Source organism: Terrapene carolina, unplaced genomic scaffold, assembly GCF_002925995.2.
Source record: "Terrapene carolina triunguis isolate 2854851 unplaced genomic scaffold, T_m_triunguis-2.0 Scaffold130, whole genome shotgun sequence".
Taxonomy (NCBI): domain Eukaryota; kingdom Metazoa; phylum Chordata; order Testudines; family Emydidae; genus Terrapene; species Terrapene triunguis.
Window position 1 is genome coordinate 19,548,034 of NW_020664481.1, and position 17,374 is coordinate 19,565,407.

Here is a 17,374-nt window from a genome sequence, read left to right on the forward strand (position 1 = left end):
CAGTTCTGACTGCCCCAGCTGTGGGGAATCGTCAGACCTAGGGCCTGGAAGTCCTGGCTGATGATGACTTTGTTTCAGAGCTGTTGTCTGGCTTTGGTGTCTCTGGGGGGTGCTACGTTCCCCAGCTGGCACTCATGTTGGGATGTCTGGGAAGGCACTTCCTCCACTAATGCCACTCCCCCGTACTCCCAAGAGGAAATACAGGCCCCTTCTGTGGTCACTGGGCCCAGCTGGACTGCCCAGTGGCTTCCCTGAGACTTTGACCTGGGCGTGGGCTGAGTGAGGACTTTAGGAAAAGGCCCCATGACTTCATCACACGGAGGTAGAAAATGAGTAATTTTAATGGCCAAGTCATGTACTCAGCCCCAAGTCACGGGCTGATGCTGGAATCACGGGGTGGAATTCTCTGGCTGCGTTATGCAGGAGGTCAGACTAGGGGTTCTCACCACAAATTTTTTGGTGGCCTCAGAGTGCAGCCACCAACTCTTGCTGGTGGCCACACTGACAATTTTTCCTAAAATACTTAATTAACTTTAAGAAAAACAAATAAATATGCACATATACTTGTCCAGATCATTGTAATTTATTTATGTCGGGTTTTTTCAGACTCAGTAATAAAAAGAATTTACAGTTGACTCTATTCTTTACTGGACCTAAACAGAATAGAAACACAAATAAGGCGCTTTGCATGTTCTTGCCTTTTTGTTGTTGTTTCTTTTGCTTTTTTGGTTGCGCTTTTTTTTTCTTCTAAGACTTACCAGCTAGGTAAGTCTTCTGCTGTGAAAAGTGATATTTGTATGTTTGTTAATATCACTTTTCACAGCAGACTTACTCAGCCCCGGCAAGCCCGGGGACAAGTTTAAGTCCTGAATGGGGAGGCGGACAGGGAGGCAGCGGGGCCCACGGACAATGGCGGGGGTGGTGAGCCTGGGGCCAGAGCCTGGAACCAGAGCCTGCCACCAAGTGGACGGAGCACGAAGCCCCGTTGCCGAAGCCTGCCTCCCCTACCCCTGGGAAAGTGGGGAACTCACCAGCTGCTTGCACCTCCAGAGTTTTTCTTTCTGGAGGGGGGCAGGGCCCAGCCGTTGCTGGTGGCCCTGGGAGAGGGGCCATTGCTTTGCGGCCCCTCATCACAGCCCAGGTGACTGTTGATGGAGTTGAGAAACACTGGACTAGATGCAGCCCCTCCTGGCCTTGAACTCCATGGCGGAGGTGCTGTTCTGTGACTCCAGGAAGCTCAGCACAGAAAGGTCCAACACAGAGGGAGGGGCGTGTTAAAGGAGTAGCTTAATATATTACTGATGGTTGCAAAACGTAAACCTCAAAACGTAGAAGATGCACAACGTGGCTGAGTTAGTGTGGCTGTTGGAAGCTTAACTTCTGCGTCCCCTGCTCACCCATCGTTCTGACTGTGCAACTGCAGTGTGACTTCAGTGAGTTAAAACTGATAGAGCAGCCCCCAAAAGTATATTATTTGTAGGGTGGTAGCACCTAGAGGGCCCAGTCAGGGGTGGGGCTCTGTCACCAGAGTTCCTTCCCCAGGAACCCCCTAAGGCTCTGGGCAGGGCCGAAGCACTCACCCGAGCCACTGCTCTGTGATGTCTGGGCATTTTTCCCACTGCAGTTCTGAGAGCCGTCAGGTTGGGCCCCGGGTAGTCGGCCCCTTCTGAGGTTGTCCGTGAACAGAACAACAAGGGAAATAACACAAAGGAATCAGCCCAAAGCTGGCTTAGGCTCTCTTCCTTTGGAGGGCTGCAGTCCTAAACTGACTTCACAGTAATAGAGGGGAATGGTTCCCTCTCAAGGTGAGTCAGCATTGGGGCCTCCTTCCCCTCAGGGAGGGTTCATTGAGGAGCTCCTGTCTTCAGCCAGCCCTCTCTCCAGGAGCTGGGGACTGGAAGTCTGGTCTGGTCAGGTCAGGTCAGGTCAGGTCTGGTCTGGTCTGGTCTGTCCTCCTCCCTGGTCTGCCATCAGCTGAGCTGGGTTTCTCCCTTTTAAGCTCTCTCAAGTGTGATGGGGCGGAGCCCACGTTATCCTGTTAACCTGTGTTGCCCAGCACGGGGTTTGCTGCATACCCCTTCACAAGCCCCTTGGGCTGGACACTGTAGATACATGCTATAGCAGGACAATCTCTGCTCCAAAGAGCTCACCATCTGAGTGTGGAAGATGCTCTCTGAATTGCCTGCAGGTGAGTGAGTGGAGTATTGGACTCGGCATGCTGTCATGCTTGGGTCAGACACGACCTCAGTTGTAAATGTGGAAGGAGCCAGGAAACCTGGGGTGAAGCCCTGGCCCCTTTGAAGTCAAAGCTCCCATTGATTCCAGGATTTCATCCAGGATTCCTACCAGGGTGACCAGACAGCAAGTGTGAAAAATCGGGACGGGGGTGGGGGGTAATAGGAGCCTATATAAGAAAAAGACCCCAAAATAGGGACTGTCCCTATAAAATCGGGACATCTGGTCACCCTAATTCCTACAGGAAAAGGTCCTGAATGCTCTGAGGTTCATTTTGGGAGAAGCTGTTTTAATGTGGCTGTGTGTGCGGAGTCTGGCCATCTCTGGTTACAAAGAGAATGAGCAAAGGTGACAAGCCGGAGGCATTTGTTACCAGTCATTCACACGCAGGGGGGCATTTGTGTGTGTGTGTGAGGGACGTAGAGCAAGGGATAGGGAAGTATATCTGTGTGGGTGAAAACAACCAAAGTAATGAATGGAAAAAAAGTTTTAAACAAGTGAAAGCTGCCAAATCCAAGGGGATCAGGAAGGTGCAGAACAGAGATTAATAAAGAAATTGGCATACAGCAGAATCAAAGGGAAAGTCACAGTTTTAATGAGAAAACGGAAACTTTGCACCTCTAGAGGAATGTTGGACGTGTGTGACTGAATTACTCACTCCCAGCCCAGCACTGCAGGCTCTCTCAGCAGCTCTTCTCCGTTTTCCCTGTGGGTATTCTGTTCCTTGGATGGCCCAGCTCAGCTGCAGCCTCTGACAGGAGCAAGCTGGGGTGTATTGGATCTTGGGTACCCTCTAAGTGGCAAATGACTCCTGGCATAGATCGGAGGCGCACTGGGATTGGAGCAGAGAAGGGCTGCTGTGTTAGGATGCTTCTCCGGGCATTACTTTGGGAAGCCCGTTGCCAGTTTTACAATCCCACAGAAACGTTATTAACGTGCATGAATCATACCATGCCATGTGACCGTGGAAGGCAGAGATTTGCTCTGTCGCCACCAGATAATTTTGGCTTTGGAGGAATTCCTGGCTCCTTTCAAGCTTCCGTTTCACACTGCTTTGCTTCCAGTTTGCTCATTGAACTATAACACGGGAAGCTAGTGAATTATTCTAAGATTGCTGAACTTTTGTTTTTTCCTTCGTATTGTGATTGGATTTCACGTACCTCCCCTGTGTGTGTAGAGGGTCAGGCTGTCATAGAGAGCTGGGATCTCGTTAGCCCTGCTGGAAAGTGGATCAGTAGAGAGACATTCACCTTACTTATTCCCCTCCCCTCATAGGGTAACCCTACATTGCAAAAAAAGGTGTGTTCTTGACTCAGGTTAGCCAACGATCAATGGCTATTAGCCAGGATGGGCAGGGATGGTGTCCCTAGCCTCTGTTTGCCAGAAGCTGGGAATGGGCGACAGGGGATGGATCACACGGTGATTACCTGTTCTGTTCATTCCCTCTGAAGCACCTGGCATTGGCCACTTTGGTCTGACCCAGTATGGCCGTTCTTATGTTCTAACTCAGGTTAAAATAGCACTGAAGACACAGCAACTTGGCTTTTATCCTTGGCTAATGCCTCTAAGGGAAGCCTGGGGTTGAACTCGAGCTACTAACCTGAGTTAAAAGCGGAGTTGCTGTGTCTTCACTGCTGTTTTAATGCATGTTATCTAACCCGAGCTAAGAACATTCCTTTTCTGGCAGTGTAGACGTGACACTCTCGACTCTTCGGTGCTCCTTTCTGCAGGCAGACGTGATGCAGACGTGCTTTTTTCTTCTCAGATTGAACTTCTGCCCTCAATGAAGTCCCTCCACAAGCACATAGACAGCACACAGCTGCCACTGGAGTTGGATGGAGCCTTCCCTTACTGCCATCGGGACTGGTTAAGCTTTCGCATGGTGAGTGAGACGTGCAACGGTCTTTAAACTTGCTGCTTCTAGGGTTATGGCCAGATTTCCCATACACCAGAGAGGAGAAACTTATAATTAACTGGGTTAGTGCAAGATAGAGCAGCAAATAAATACGAAACTTACCAAGGACGGGAGATGTGAAGTTCTGGTTCCCCTGATAGCCATGTCTCAGCTACACTGGGCATGTATGCATGGCCGTATTTGTCTTACCATGCTCGTGTTAGTGTTGATGGATGTGCCAAATGGCCAGATCAGCATGGCTATGGGAATCATAACCTTGAATGTCTTAACTTGGGTATATCTAAGACTGTAGTTGCCAGAGGGAGCAGTGGATGCATGAGAACCTGCAGGGCTAGACCCTGGGAGGAACTGGGCTATCGATGCCGCCGCATTGCCACTAGAGGCTTAGGTTAGGCAGCCACAAGAGGACCCTGTGAAGCTAGGCGCGGCAGGGCCTGAGTGGCGGCCCCTCACAACCCACTGATTGGCCAATACCAGTATATAAGCCACGATGGGGAGCTGTCTGAGCAACAACACAGACTGCTTGCCTGCTTCTGCTCCCGACCTTGCTTGCAATAAACCCTAACTGTTTGTCCTTGCCTTTGCCATTCGACTGCTGTCTGTAGCCTGGTGCCTGATCCCGACTTCCTGGGATCCTGACCCTGCTGCTTCTCTCACGCTCGCAACTTAGCAGCTGACCAGGGCACGCGGGCCGCCCACGGCCTGACCCCGACAGGAGGGAGCAGGATCATTGCAGCCCTCTCCAGGGAGGGGAGACAGAGTCCTTCCTTCTTGTGCACTCCCAGGTCTCCAGGGCAGGGACTCTCTTGAAGTTTGTCTCATTCATCAGTGATTAGAATAATGTCGCCCCTTAACAAATAATAATTGGAATAATAAACAGTCCAAAGTGATCAGAGTTAGTTAGAATTCTGTTACTTTGGAGCCCGGTTTCCTGGAATATATAAAAAACTCCCCATTGAGGACTAAGCTTCTGGCACGTGTAAAGCTTTAGAACACAGGTGCTGGAGTTCTTGGAGGAAATGTCTGAATTGGCTGAGAACACCCCTGTCCTCCAGCACTGATGACTGACAGATTTTACCAAACTTGCGACTACATTCCACCCCAGGAGCCAAGCAAGGAGCTTCAATTCCTTTGTGCCACACGCTTCAAGGTATTCCTGTATCAATAAGAGGCACATTTGTAGTAGTACCGTTAGGTGTGATTCAACATGTTCAGGTATGGGGGGGTTCATTTCCTTTCATCTGTGACTCCCCGCAAGGATCATCTGCAGCATGCACGAACGGGTAGTGTTTCCATTTGCGTTTGATTTGCCGAACTTTGTTTGGGACAGCACCAATTTCATGGCTTCTGCTTCCACGGGATTCAGCCTTGTTCTGCCCTGACGTTATTGGGCAGGGCACAATGTAACAATGCCTAAATGCTGAGCTGTCTGTCAAGATGTCACAGATGATATTGCTGTGCCTCTGATGGCAAATTGAGGCGCTCTCTCTTATTTTCAACTTGCTTCAAATATAAGGCGATCAGAAACATCATCATTAAAGTTCTCTTCCCTACCCATATAGAATCATGAAATCATGGAACTGTAGGGCTGGAAGGGTCCTCGAGAAGTCATTTAGTTCTGCCCCCTGCACGGTGGCTGGGCCAATTAAACCTAGACCGTCCCTGGCAGGTGTTTGTCCAACCTGTTCTTAAAACCGCCAATGATGGAGATTCCTCAGCCTCCCTGTTCCAGAGCTTAACTACCCTGAGAGTTAGAAAGTTTTTTCTAGTATCGAACCTAAATCTGCCTTGCTGCGGATTAAACCCATTGCGTCTTGTCCTACCTTCAGTAGACATGGAGAACAATTGATCACTATCCTCTTTGTAACAGCCCTTAGCATATTTGAAGGCTGTTATCAGATCCGCCCTTGGTCTTCTTTCCTCAAGACTAAACATGCCCAATTTTTTTTACCCTTTCCTCAGAGGTCAGGTTTTCTGAACCTTTACTCATTTTTGTTACTCTTCTCCGGACTCTTGCAATTCGTACACATCTTTCTTTAAGTGCGGTGCACAGAATTGGACACAGTACTCCAGCTGAGGCCTCAGCAGTGCCAAGTAGCATCATACAATTATCTCCTAGGTCTTACATACAACACTCCTCTTCATATATCCCAGAATGATATTAACCTTTTTTTTGCAACTGCATACTGAATTTGCGATCCACAATAACCCCCAGAACCTTTACAATGGTGCTACCACCTAGCCACTTACTCCCCTCTTTGTAGTTGTGCTTTTGATTTTTTTCTTTCCTGGGTGCAGAACTGTGCACTTGTCTTTACTGAATTTCATCCTGTGCTTTCAGACCAGTTCTCTAAATTGTCAAAGTTGTTTTGAATTCTAATGCTAAAGTTCCCTCCCAGCTTGGCATCACGTGCAGGTTTGATAAGCATACTCTCCACTCCATTTTCCCAGTCATTAGTGAAAATATTGAATGGTTCTGGACCCAGGACTGACCCCTGCAGGATCCCACTAGATACACTCTCCCAGTTTGACAGTGAGCCATTGAGAACTACTCTTTGAGTACAGTCTTTATCAGTTGTGTTCCCACATTGTAGTAATTTCTTGTAGAACAGATTTCCCTAGTTTCATTATGAAAATGTAATGTGGGACTGTGTCAAAAGCCTTACCAAAATATCAGGGGGTAGCCGTGTTAGTCTGTATCCACAAAAACAATGAGGAGTCCAGTGGCACCTTAAAGACTAACAGATTTATTTGGGCATCAGCTTTCGTGGGTAAAAAAACCACTTCTTCAGATGCATGGAGTGAAATTTACAGACCAAAACATTAAACACCTCAGCCTTCTTGATTTTTATCAGTTATTAGCGCTTCTTCCCTGCTATGGAGAGGACCTTCGCTTTCCTTTGTATTTCTCTTGCTCCTAATGTATTTAAATAACCTTTTCTTATTGCCTTTTATTTCCCTTGCTAGGTGTAACTCATTTTGTGCCTTGGCCTTTCTGATTTTGTCCCTACACGTTTGTGCTATTCTTTGTACTCCACCATAGCAACTTGTCCATGTTTCCACTTTTTGTAGGATTCCTTTTTGATTTTCAGGTCATTAAAGAACTTCTGGTGGAGCCATATTGGCCTCTTACTATTCTTCCTATCCTTTGCGTTGGGATAGTTTGCTCTTGTGCCTTTAATATTGTCTCCCTGAGAAATTTCTAGCTCTCTTGAACTTCTTTATCTCTCAGATTTTCTTCCCATAGGACTGTATCTACCAGATCTCTGAGTTTGTTAGTCTGGTTTTTTTTAAGTCCATTGTGCTTATTCTGCTGCTTTCACTCCTTCCTTTCCTTAGAATGATGAAATCTATTATTTCATGATCACTTTCATTCAAATTGTCTTCTACCTTCAGATTCCCCACCAATTCCTCCCTGTTAGAAGCAAGTCTAAAATAGTTGTCTCCCTCATTATCTCCTCCACCTTCTGAAATAGAAAGTTGTCCCCAGTATGCTCCAAGAACGTATTGGGCATGAAACACGGTGAGGAGTAGCTAGGGAAATACCTGGAAATAAAATGAAAGAATCTGGGGAAGAATACGGGAGTCCAGGGCCACCTCTTGTTTCACATTTCTTACATTTTAAAGTCAGTATCTTTCCCCAAGCTGTAGCTAGGGGGGAGTTCATGCAGGAATTTGACGGCACAGAGCTGCTAATGGATGCACTGAATGTGACCATGACCCAAGTGATAAATGTCTGTAGCTCTGCAACCACATGCCAAACACTATTTATTTAACATCTCATGAACTTACCTGCTTCCTGCTCACTAATCCGTCTCCAGCGGGGCTGCTCACAACATTCCAAACCTGGGAGCAGCTTCAAACAGCTCCTCGTTTCTAAAAAAAATAAGAACCCGCTTGTGAATGTGGAATTTGCCCCCAAATTTCACCGGTTATAGGCTGACGACAACAGTATTCAGACCTGGATCAATGACACTTTTAAGGGGCGATATCTCATGAACCCCCATTGTCCCAGAGGAGAGCTGAGAATGCAGGTTTTCTATGGTATAAATCAGTTGAATCTAGTTCTGGAGGTTTGCCAGGTGTCTGGCCTTAAAATTGTACCACCCTGATGTGTAGAATAGCTCACTTAGGTCATGTATAGAAGTCTTAAATGTGTATTCTATTTTGTCTATCACTCCAGGGTCCATACATTATAACTGAGGCAATTTAGCTTTCCCGGTGGAAGGATATGAAAACTTGATTCTGAAAAAAATACAGATCTTAAAAGAATGTTACAAAATCCCTCTTCTCTAAACCAAGGCACAAACAAAATCCATAACTGCTTGGGGTGGGAATAAATTAGGTTTGTATTGGACCTGCTATGGGATGACCTATTTAAACTCCTGGTTTGGTCACTTGTGGCTAATGCAGCCAGCCCAGACTCAAGACATGAAAAGCTTAATATCTCACTTGTATGCGATGGTGTTGTAGCCCTGTTGGTCCCAGGACATTAGAGAGACAAGGTGGGTGAGGTAATATCTTCTATTGAATCAACTTCTGTTGGTGAGAGACAAGCTTTCGAGCTTACACAGAGCTCTCCAGGTCTGACCTGAAGATATTACCTCACCCACCTTGTCTCTCTAATACCACGCTGTAACAGGTCCCATTCAAGCACCCCCTCTTGGCTACCCACTGGACTGCTGTGAGGGAACCCAAGCCTCTGGATCCCGGGTGTTTTAAACCTCTGGAGCCTAAATGGAGCCCAACCACTGCCCCAGTCTTTGGGGTCCATAGGCACAGCCTCGGGGTGCAGACCCTGTATCTGTCACCCCGCACTGAGAACTTGCTGCCCAATCCCTTGGCTCACTGCTGACTCTTCAGACACCCCCATAGTTTAACACACCGAAGGGGTGAGCCTCCTGGGTTACAGTTGAAATGTTGCAGGAGGCATGGGGCATATAACGCACAGAGACTTCTCATATAACGCACAGAGTCTAGCATCATTGCTCTCTTACCTGACAGCTAAAGCAGAAGCAGTACAGCTCATATACAGCACAGCCAACCCTAACTGCAATGCCCCTCAATAGCGCGCCCTTCTCTGGGGAGTCCTGGGGGACCACTGGTGTTCAGGAAGGCAGGCAGGGTCCCCTGACTCATGAGGATTGTACCTGTTGGGCTGCTTCTTCCTCTCGGAGTCTTTCAGCCCAGCTTTCCATGATCCCACAGTTTTCCTAAGAGCAACTTTGTCGTATTAACCAGAATTCGTAAGTTTCACAGACAGAGCCCTGAACCCATCATACACCATGCCATCGGTCCACTGGAGATTTCCACCCACAGCTTTCTACCACTCCCTGTAGCTCCCTGCAAGCTGCTGTTTCTGTTCTGCCCCGAAGAAAACCGTGCAGACAGTAACCTCTGCCTTGTTCCTTTCCCCTTCAGAAACTGGAGCATTTGCTACAAGGATGTCAGGGCGCTTGTGCTTTCCTGCAGGGGGCCATTCAGAGGGTGGAGTCCTGTAGATTACCAGAAAGAGCTGAGGTAAGTGTTGTCTTCTAGTGCCAGACACAGGCACAAAGAGCAGGATGCTAGACAGGGGCTGCCAGGCTGAAATTTTAATGCTATAATGGCAGCTCACGCTAAATGCTGCATTTTAAATTTTCTTTAATACTCAAATTCTCAGTAAATTAGGCAAAGCAAAGTTCTTAAAGTTAAACAACTGGTGTCCGAATGGCTAAGTGTTTGTATGGAGATTGGGAAGATGGGACTTCATATCTGGATTAGAGAAAAATGAATTAAAAAGAGCAATTAAATTGACCATCAAAGTCAAGTCACATTGACACAGGTCAGCTCTCTGCGTTCTGGGCCTACTCCGAGGCCCCTCCCGCTCTAGCAGTGAGCTGGCTATTGTAATGTTTGTTCTGGGGCTCAGATTTCTACAGAGAACAAGAAGTACAGAAAAGATGTGGGCGAGGCTAGATGCATATAGAGACAAAACCCAGTGTTGTGAAAAGGAAATGCAAAAAAGGGCGAAGATCTGCACGCTGCCATGGAAGAGGACCTGGAAGGAAACGGGAAACCCAACAGTGGAGCATCATGAAGGCTTTTCCACGGTTCATTTCTAGCTTTCTTTCCATTCCTCTCTGGATGCACTTTTGCTTAAAACCTCATACTTACTGTTCATTTCCCTGTTACAATAAGCAGACCCAGTCTGGTGTCTGGCCATGAGTTGGTTGGTATAACTCCCATCTATGTAACCTTATCACCGTTCTCCTGTCCCCGTGCCGGGGGAGATTTCCACTCAATCAGCTTTGTGATGAGATGCCAGTGTGGTTTGTAATGGGATTTCTAGCGGTTACGGGAAGATACATTTGAGTAAAGTGAGTCTCTGATGACCATCTTCATGTCCAAAGAGAGTACTGATGTGTCTGAAATAAGTAGTGCCTTGGTGCTGTCATTATTAGAAACCCCTCAGGGGAGGGCATTGTTCTGAGGGGTGTCATCTCATTGCGCTTTCTGAAGAGCCTGCTGCCAGGCCAGAGGAAAGGTGGTAACTGATGAGATATTGATTTCAGTGGGAAAGAAAGCAGTGCCATACAGTCCATATCCTTTCCAGGCTGTGCTTTCAAGGACAGAGCGAGGGGGCGGCGGGGGTGGGGGTGGGGGGAGTACGATAAAAGGAAGGCAAGGAGAACAGGACAAATTGTTCTCTCTGCAGTTACCGTTCAATAGCTTAGAAATTCAATTAACCATGCCAGTCAAATGGAAGCTAGTTTGGAGTGAGGAAAGATCAGGCCTTGCTAGAAGGCAAATGTGAAACAAAGAGCCTTTAATTACAGCGCCGCGCCTGTCACTTGTTCCCAAGATTTATTGTCATGGCGGCTGACATCTAAAACTACAAAATCCTGCCTAGGAGACAGCCTTTTCTAAGTCCTGTTTGTACAAGAGCTTGTGGGGTTTGACGCTGGTCAAATGGACACTCTGAAAACGTCTCCCTCTTTCTCCCGAGCGTAATTCTGCAGCTGTAGAAAGCCCTACATCAGTACGACTCTGCAATGATAGCTTTCTGTTACTACGCCCAAAATGTATTTTCAAGGTACGCATGAGTTATACCAATCTAGGTAACCTTGTCATTGTGCAAGCAGCTAAAATTTATTGCCAGGCATCCTGTCCTCCAGCAGAGAGTGTGAAAGATGCTGTACCAGATCTTTCCTCCTCCTGCACGCGTATCCACCAGCACCATGTGCCATCAGAGATGAACCTGTTGCCAATACTTGGGGTGCAGTGAGGTCCATCACTTGGAGATGATGGGCTTGCATGCAATGGCTTTGGGTAGCAAAATAAGGATGAGCTGGAAGGCTTCTCTTTCTAGAGCCAAATCAATCAAACAAACACTGTCAGCAACACACCACTATCACATTGTTCCTGGCAGCCTGGACAGACAGGCTGTGGACGGAAAGGGCAATGGGGACTGAATTTCCCCTCTAACATTTAGAGAGGAGGCTTTTCGAGGGTCGGGTTGAGATGTACCATTGGGGCAGGGTGTGTTTTCTTTGTTCTGCTAATGCCTGTACATTGTAACCGCTAAATAACTGTATTTGCTTTGCTCTTCTAACTCCTCAGGAGGCTGGTGTTTTGTTGAGGAATTATAGGCAATTAATGAAGAACGTCCTTGATGACACGCGGCTGGTTAAACTGCAGCTGGAGGGTGGAGCTCTTCTGGCTAGGCTGAGGAAGGAGGAGTCCTGTGTTATTGTCACTGAGGACTACAGGTGAGTCCCTGGGAAGGCAGGGAAGAAGGAGAGGAAGCCAGACAAAGGCAGACAGAGACTGTTTGTGGGAAAAGATTAAAAAGCTATCCAAGCAAAAAGTCCCCGTGCAATAGCAGCGTTCCCGCTTTGACAGGGGTTTGGGGAAAACAGCAGAAATTAAGAATGTGATGAATATGCTTTTTTCTGATTTTTTTCAAATACCAAGAACTGTCTTGTCTCTTTAAAATTCCTACTGACCTGCAGGGTACATTCCTCTAGATAGCACTGAGCTCCATTTGAAAACCAAACCCTTTCCTGTGCAGGCGTGGACTGCTCCTGCCCAGAATTAGGCTTGGATTTCATCTGCATACCACACATTTCTTACAAAATTGTCTTAAGTGGTGATGCCAGCAGTGTTTATACGTTAAATTAATACAGCTTCAAACTAAACTAAACTAAAACAGCTTCTTTCACAGACAGAGATTTTCTGGCCTATACATAATGGTATATTTTGTGCTGCGCTGAGGTCTGGTCTCCTTGGCTGTAGGTGCAGTTTGCACCCATAAAGGATGTTCCTTGCCTGTGTGCATCATGAAATCAATTGTGGCGCAAATGTCAGTAGTTGCAGTTCTCTCAGATTTGCACTTGCAAAAGAGAGGCTACCTCCTGGAAACTGTACTTGGCACAGTATGGCAATATACCTGGCATGGCATTATTATTGTTCACTAGTAGCTGAAAGTCTGGGCTGTGGCCCCGTGTATGGCAGTTGGGCCAAGCGATCCACTCTGTGCAGTCTCCCTCATGCAACTAGTGAAATTGTGGCATGCAGATTAGCTGCAGAGTAAGGGTTGACATTGGTCGAGTTGCCTGTGATGTCACAGTGGTCTAGGACTCTTGGCATGGCACAGATTCATGCCCTACTGTAGCTGTACACCGCACGGGTGTAATTCGTAAAGTCAAACTGGCTGACACCTTAAAAGTGGGACGGTAACAGACCGTGAGTCCCAGTGATGACACAACTGGGTGATATTCTGAAGGAAAAGCGCTCCAAACCGTGCTGTTTTCATACTTTACATTGACTGTATAGACATTCTAGGCTTCAGAGTGACAGTCCTGGAAACGTATCATATAGATTCTCTGTATTACTGTCTTACCTGGGAGCCCAAGTCATGGACCGGGACTCTGTTGTGCTAGGTGCTGTACAAACACAGAACAAAGGGATGCCTCCTGCCCCCAAGAATTTACAATTAAAGTAAAAGACGAGAGACAACAGCTAGATACAGACAGGACAGATGGGGGAGGAAACAATGAGACGATACTAACCAAGTGTTTTGTAGGCATCATAACAAAGGAGAGTTTTAAAGATGTTAACGAGTTAATTATGTGGATGTTTATGGGAGCTCCTCCCAGGTGTGAAGGGCAGCAAAGGAGAAAGCATGAAGGTACTTGTTTGAAAATGTAACAAGTGGACTGTGGAGGCTGGTATCATGGAGCGATTGGAGGCAGGAATCAAGTTACTTGGCATCATTGGCTTTTGTAAAGGGAAATTGTGCCTCACTAATCAGAATTCTTTGAGGGGATCAACAAACATGTGGACAGGGGTGATTCAGTGGATACAGTGTATTTGGACTTTCAGAAGGCCTTTGAGAAAGTCCCTCACCAAAGGCTCGTAAGCAAAGTAAGCAGTCCTGGGATAAGAGGGAAGGTCCTCTCATGGATCAGTAACTGGTTAAAAGGTTAGGAATAAATGACCAGTTTTCACAGTGGAGAGAGGTAAATAGTGGTGTCCCCCAAGGGTCTGTACAGGGACCACTGCTGGTCAACGTACTCTGGAAAAAGGAGTAAACAGTGGGGTGGCAAAATCTGCAGACAATACAAAATTACTCAAGACCAGCTAAGTTCAAACGATTAAAAAAATTAATCGCGATTAATCGCACTGTTAAACAATAATAGAATACTATTTATATAAATATTTTTGGATGTTTTCCACATTTTCAAATATATTAATATCCATTACAACACAGAATACAAAGTGTACAGTGCTCACTATATTTACTTTTTATTATAAATATTTGCACTGTAAAAATAAAAGAAATAGTATTTTTCAATTCACTTAATACAAGTCCTGTAGTGTAATCTCTTTATCATGAAAGTTGAATTTACAAATGTAGAATTATGTACAAAAAAATGCATTCAAAAATAAAACAATGTAAAACTTTAGAGCTTACAACTCCACTCAGTCCTACTTCTTGTTCAGCCAATCGCTCAGACAAACAAGTTTATTTACATTTGCAGGAGCTAATGCTGCCCGCTTCTTGTTTACAAAGTCACCTGAAAGTGAGAACAGACATTCTCATGGCACTGTTGTAGCCGGCATTGCAAAATATTTACATGCCAGATGCACTAAAGATTCATATGTCCCTTCATGCTTCACCCACCATTCCAGTGGACATGCGTCCATGCTGATGAAGGGTTCTGCTCGATAACGATCCAAAGCTGTGCAGACCAACGCACGTTCATTTTCATCATCTGAGTCAGCCACCAGCAGAAGGTTGATTTTCTTTTTTGGTGGTTTGAGTTTTCTAGTTTCCGCATCAGAGTGTTGCTCTTCTGAAAGCATGCTCCACACCCCATCCCGATCAGATTTTGGAAGTCACTTCAGATTTTTAAATCTTGGGTCGAGTGCTGTAGCTATCTTTAGAAATCTCACATTGGTCCCTTCTTTGCATTTTGTCAAATCTGCTGTGAAAGTGTTCTTAAAATGAACAGCATGTGCTGGGTCATCGTCCGAGACTCCCATAACATGAAATATATGGCAGAATGCGGGTAAAACACAGAGCAGGAGACATACAATTCTCCCCCAAGGACTTCAGTCACAAATTTAATTAACGCAATATTTTTGTAACAAGCATCATCAGCATGTCCTCTGGAATGGTGGCCAAAGCATGAAGGGGCATACGAATGTTTAGCATATCTGGAACGTAAATACCTTGCAATGCCGGCTACAAAAGTGCCATCCGAACGCCTGTTCTCCCTTTCAGGTGACATTGTAAATAAGAAGCGGGCAGCATATCTCCCATAAATGTAAACAGAGGGTGGGGAAAATATATTTCTCCCACAAAAAATCCTAACTACACTCACGTAGACAAAGCTATAGGGAAATGACTGACTCTGAAACGTAATGTGGGCAGAGCCCTTTTGGAGAACCAGCCCCTTTGTTTGCTTTGGAAAACAAACTGCTTTGACCAGACAAAGGTCTGTGTGCTTGTATAGTGCGTGCAGAGCATGTGTGGTAGGTGTTTGTTCTGCCTGGTCAGTAAGGGTTGATCCAGTGCCTACTGAAGTCAGTGGGGCCAGATCCTTATGACAATGCCCAGCCTGCGAAACTTGGCTAAGCATTGACATCTGTGGATGAGGGAAGACCTCCTGCTCCTCCAAACCGTAGAGCAGGGGTCTCAAACTCAATTTACCTTAAGGCCGATGCCGGTCCTCAAATCCTCCCAGTGGGCCAATAACGTCACTGAAGATGGTGCTCAGAAAAGAAAATGTTTATATTGTATTTTTTATTTCGAATTTCTTAGAACCAATAAAACTGTCATACAATTTTATTCAATTCTTCGCCTGCCAGAGAGTTTTTAGTGTTTGCCAGACACCTGGCAACGCTTCAGTTCAGTCAGTTTGTTGATTTTGGCCTCAGTGACTGAGCAGTTGAAACCTTCAGGACTGCAGCAAGGTGTGCGTCAGATAGTTGTGTTGGGTATTTTGACTTACATACCCTATGCGTTAGAAGGGCTCTGGTCTTCTACTTGGATAGGACCAAGCAATTTTGAAGATCACCCAGGTTGTTCATCTCCTTCGCAGATAGATTCCAGGGATCCATGATTTCTGCTCAGACTACGGATAGTGTATTGATAGGAGACCCGCCCTTCCTTCCCCTCTGCTTTGGGCTGTTCTCCGTGGAGACATTTGGATAGCAAAGAAACCGAGGGCTGTTCACCCAGGCATCCCTGGGTAGCTTTAGTGTCTGGCAGTAGGAGGCAAAGGGCGCATGTGTAGGCTGAATGGGCACTGCTAGAAGAAAAACCACATGTGCACCTGAAGTGGAGCTAGGGTGACCAGATACCCCGAATTTATAGGGACAATCCTGATTTTTGGGTCTCTTCTTTATATAGGCTCCTTTTACCCCCCCACCCCCTGTCCTGATTTTTCACATTTGCTGTCTGGTCACCCTACATGGAGCACCCATAGTGGGACACAGTTCAAAAGACTGCAGTCATTGCATAAGGTCAGTAACCTCTACTTATGCCTATTTGACCTTTAGAACTAGTAGTGAAGTAGCTGCAGATTTATACCGGGGCAAAATAGCAGAATTTGGCTCTGTGACTTGTAGATACACACGGGCAGGGGCATTCTTGTGCAGAACCTTAGCTTTTGCGTTTCCTAACTTTCGGGTGTGGATTGTACAATTTTATCAGTCATTAGACAATTTTTGTATTTAAAAGGACTTGAAATCTAATTTTTTACAAAAGAGTTAAACACAGTTTTACATTTTACTCTCGGGTCCCCCTGCCAATGTTTTGTCACTTGAGTCACACTTTCCTGTTAGTTAAAATGCTGTTCTGTCTCCCGTTGCTGTGTGGAAGCCTGACAGAAACTGGGGAATGTGACTCGCTGCAATTGGCTGGAGCTGGGAGGTAATGAGACCGACTGTACACAAGGCGTAGTCAAAGACACAACGTAATCAAACCGAAACAATGGAGGAAACGATCGATTTCTCTAATCTGGCTTGGCGAGAGTCAGTACTTGTATTCATAGTGGCTAAACCATGTCAGACTGCAGTGTGGCTTTTCAGGTGACCGTGTCACTTTGATAACGTTCATTGATAAGGCATAGAAAGGACTGATACAGTTGACAATTGTTCTTATTTGGATGCCGTGTGTGAAAGGCCAGCTCCGTCTTTGTCCAGTACCTATACTAAACCACACTAAGCAAAACTCTTCCGAAGGATAACCCCAGTACACTTGCTGGCTCGGAAGGCCTAATTTCCCTTGCTAGCTTGTGGCTTAATGTGACAGAAAATTCAAGTCATAAAGTGGGAATACAGAGCAAAACAAACCCAGTGGAAAACATTTAATTAATGCCTTCTTTCAGGTTTGTGACCTATGCACTAAACTATGCAGGAGCCCACCTCGGTGGCCTGGAAAGGAAGCAGGCTTGTACTCCCTGTAGTGGGGTATTATCTGACAAACACCTTTTGGAAATACATTGCAAAAAACCTCACTTCAGTCATTCTTTAGTAATGAGCCATCCCCACCCTGCCCCATGCCCCGGCTGTTAGTTTTGGCTCCCTGCCCCCCTCCCCACCCCCTCTAGCATGTTCTGTGCTGTCCATGGCACGTAGAGCAATTGCCCTGTATGTGACAGCCGGGGACCTGACCTGGAGCATTCGGAGTTCCTAAATCTGAAGGGTAAGTGGCTTGTCTCAGACATTGAC

At 46.3% G+C, this 17,374-nt stretch overlaps 1 protein-coding gene across 3 annotated transcripts in view; it reads left to right on the forward strand.

Annotated features, from left to right (window-relative positions):
* The window catches only part of LOC112107524 (puratrophin-1-like), a 155,888-nt gene that overhangs the window by 71,481 nt on the left and 67,033 nt on the right, over nt 1-17,374 (forward strand). For all 3 annotated transcript variants that reach the window (XM_026652648.2, XM_026652649.2, XM_026652650.2), the window contains 3 exons: nt 4,001-4,117; nt 9,572-9,670; nt 11,753-11,901. In XM_026652648.2, the coding sequence (XP_026508433.1) occupies nt 4,001-4,117; nt 9,572-9,670; nt 11,753-11,901 (365 nt within the window). The remainder of the gene's footprint in view (nt 1-4,000; nt 4,118-9,571; nt 9,671-11,752; nt 11,902-17,374) is intronic.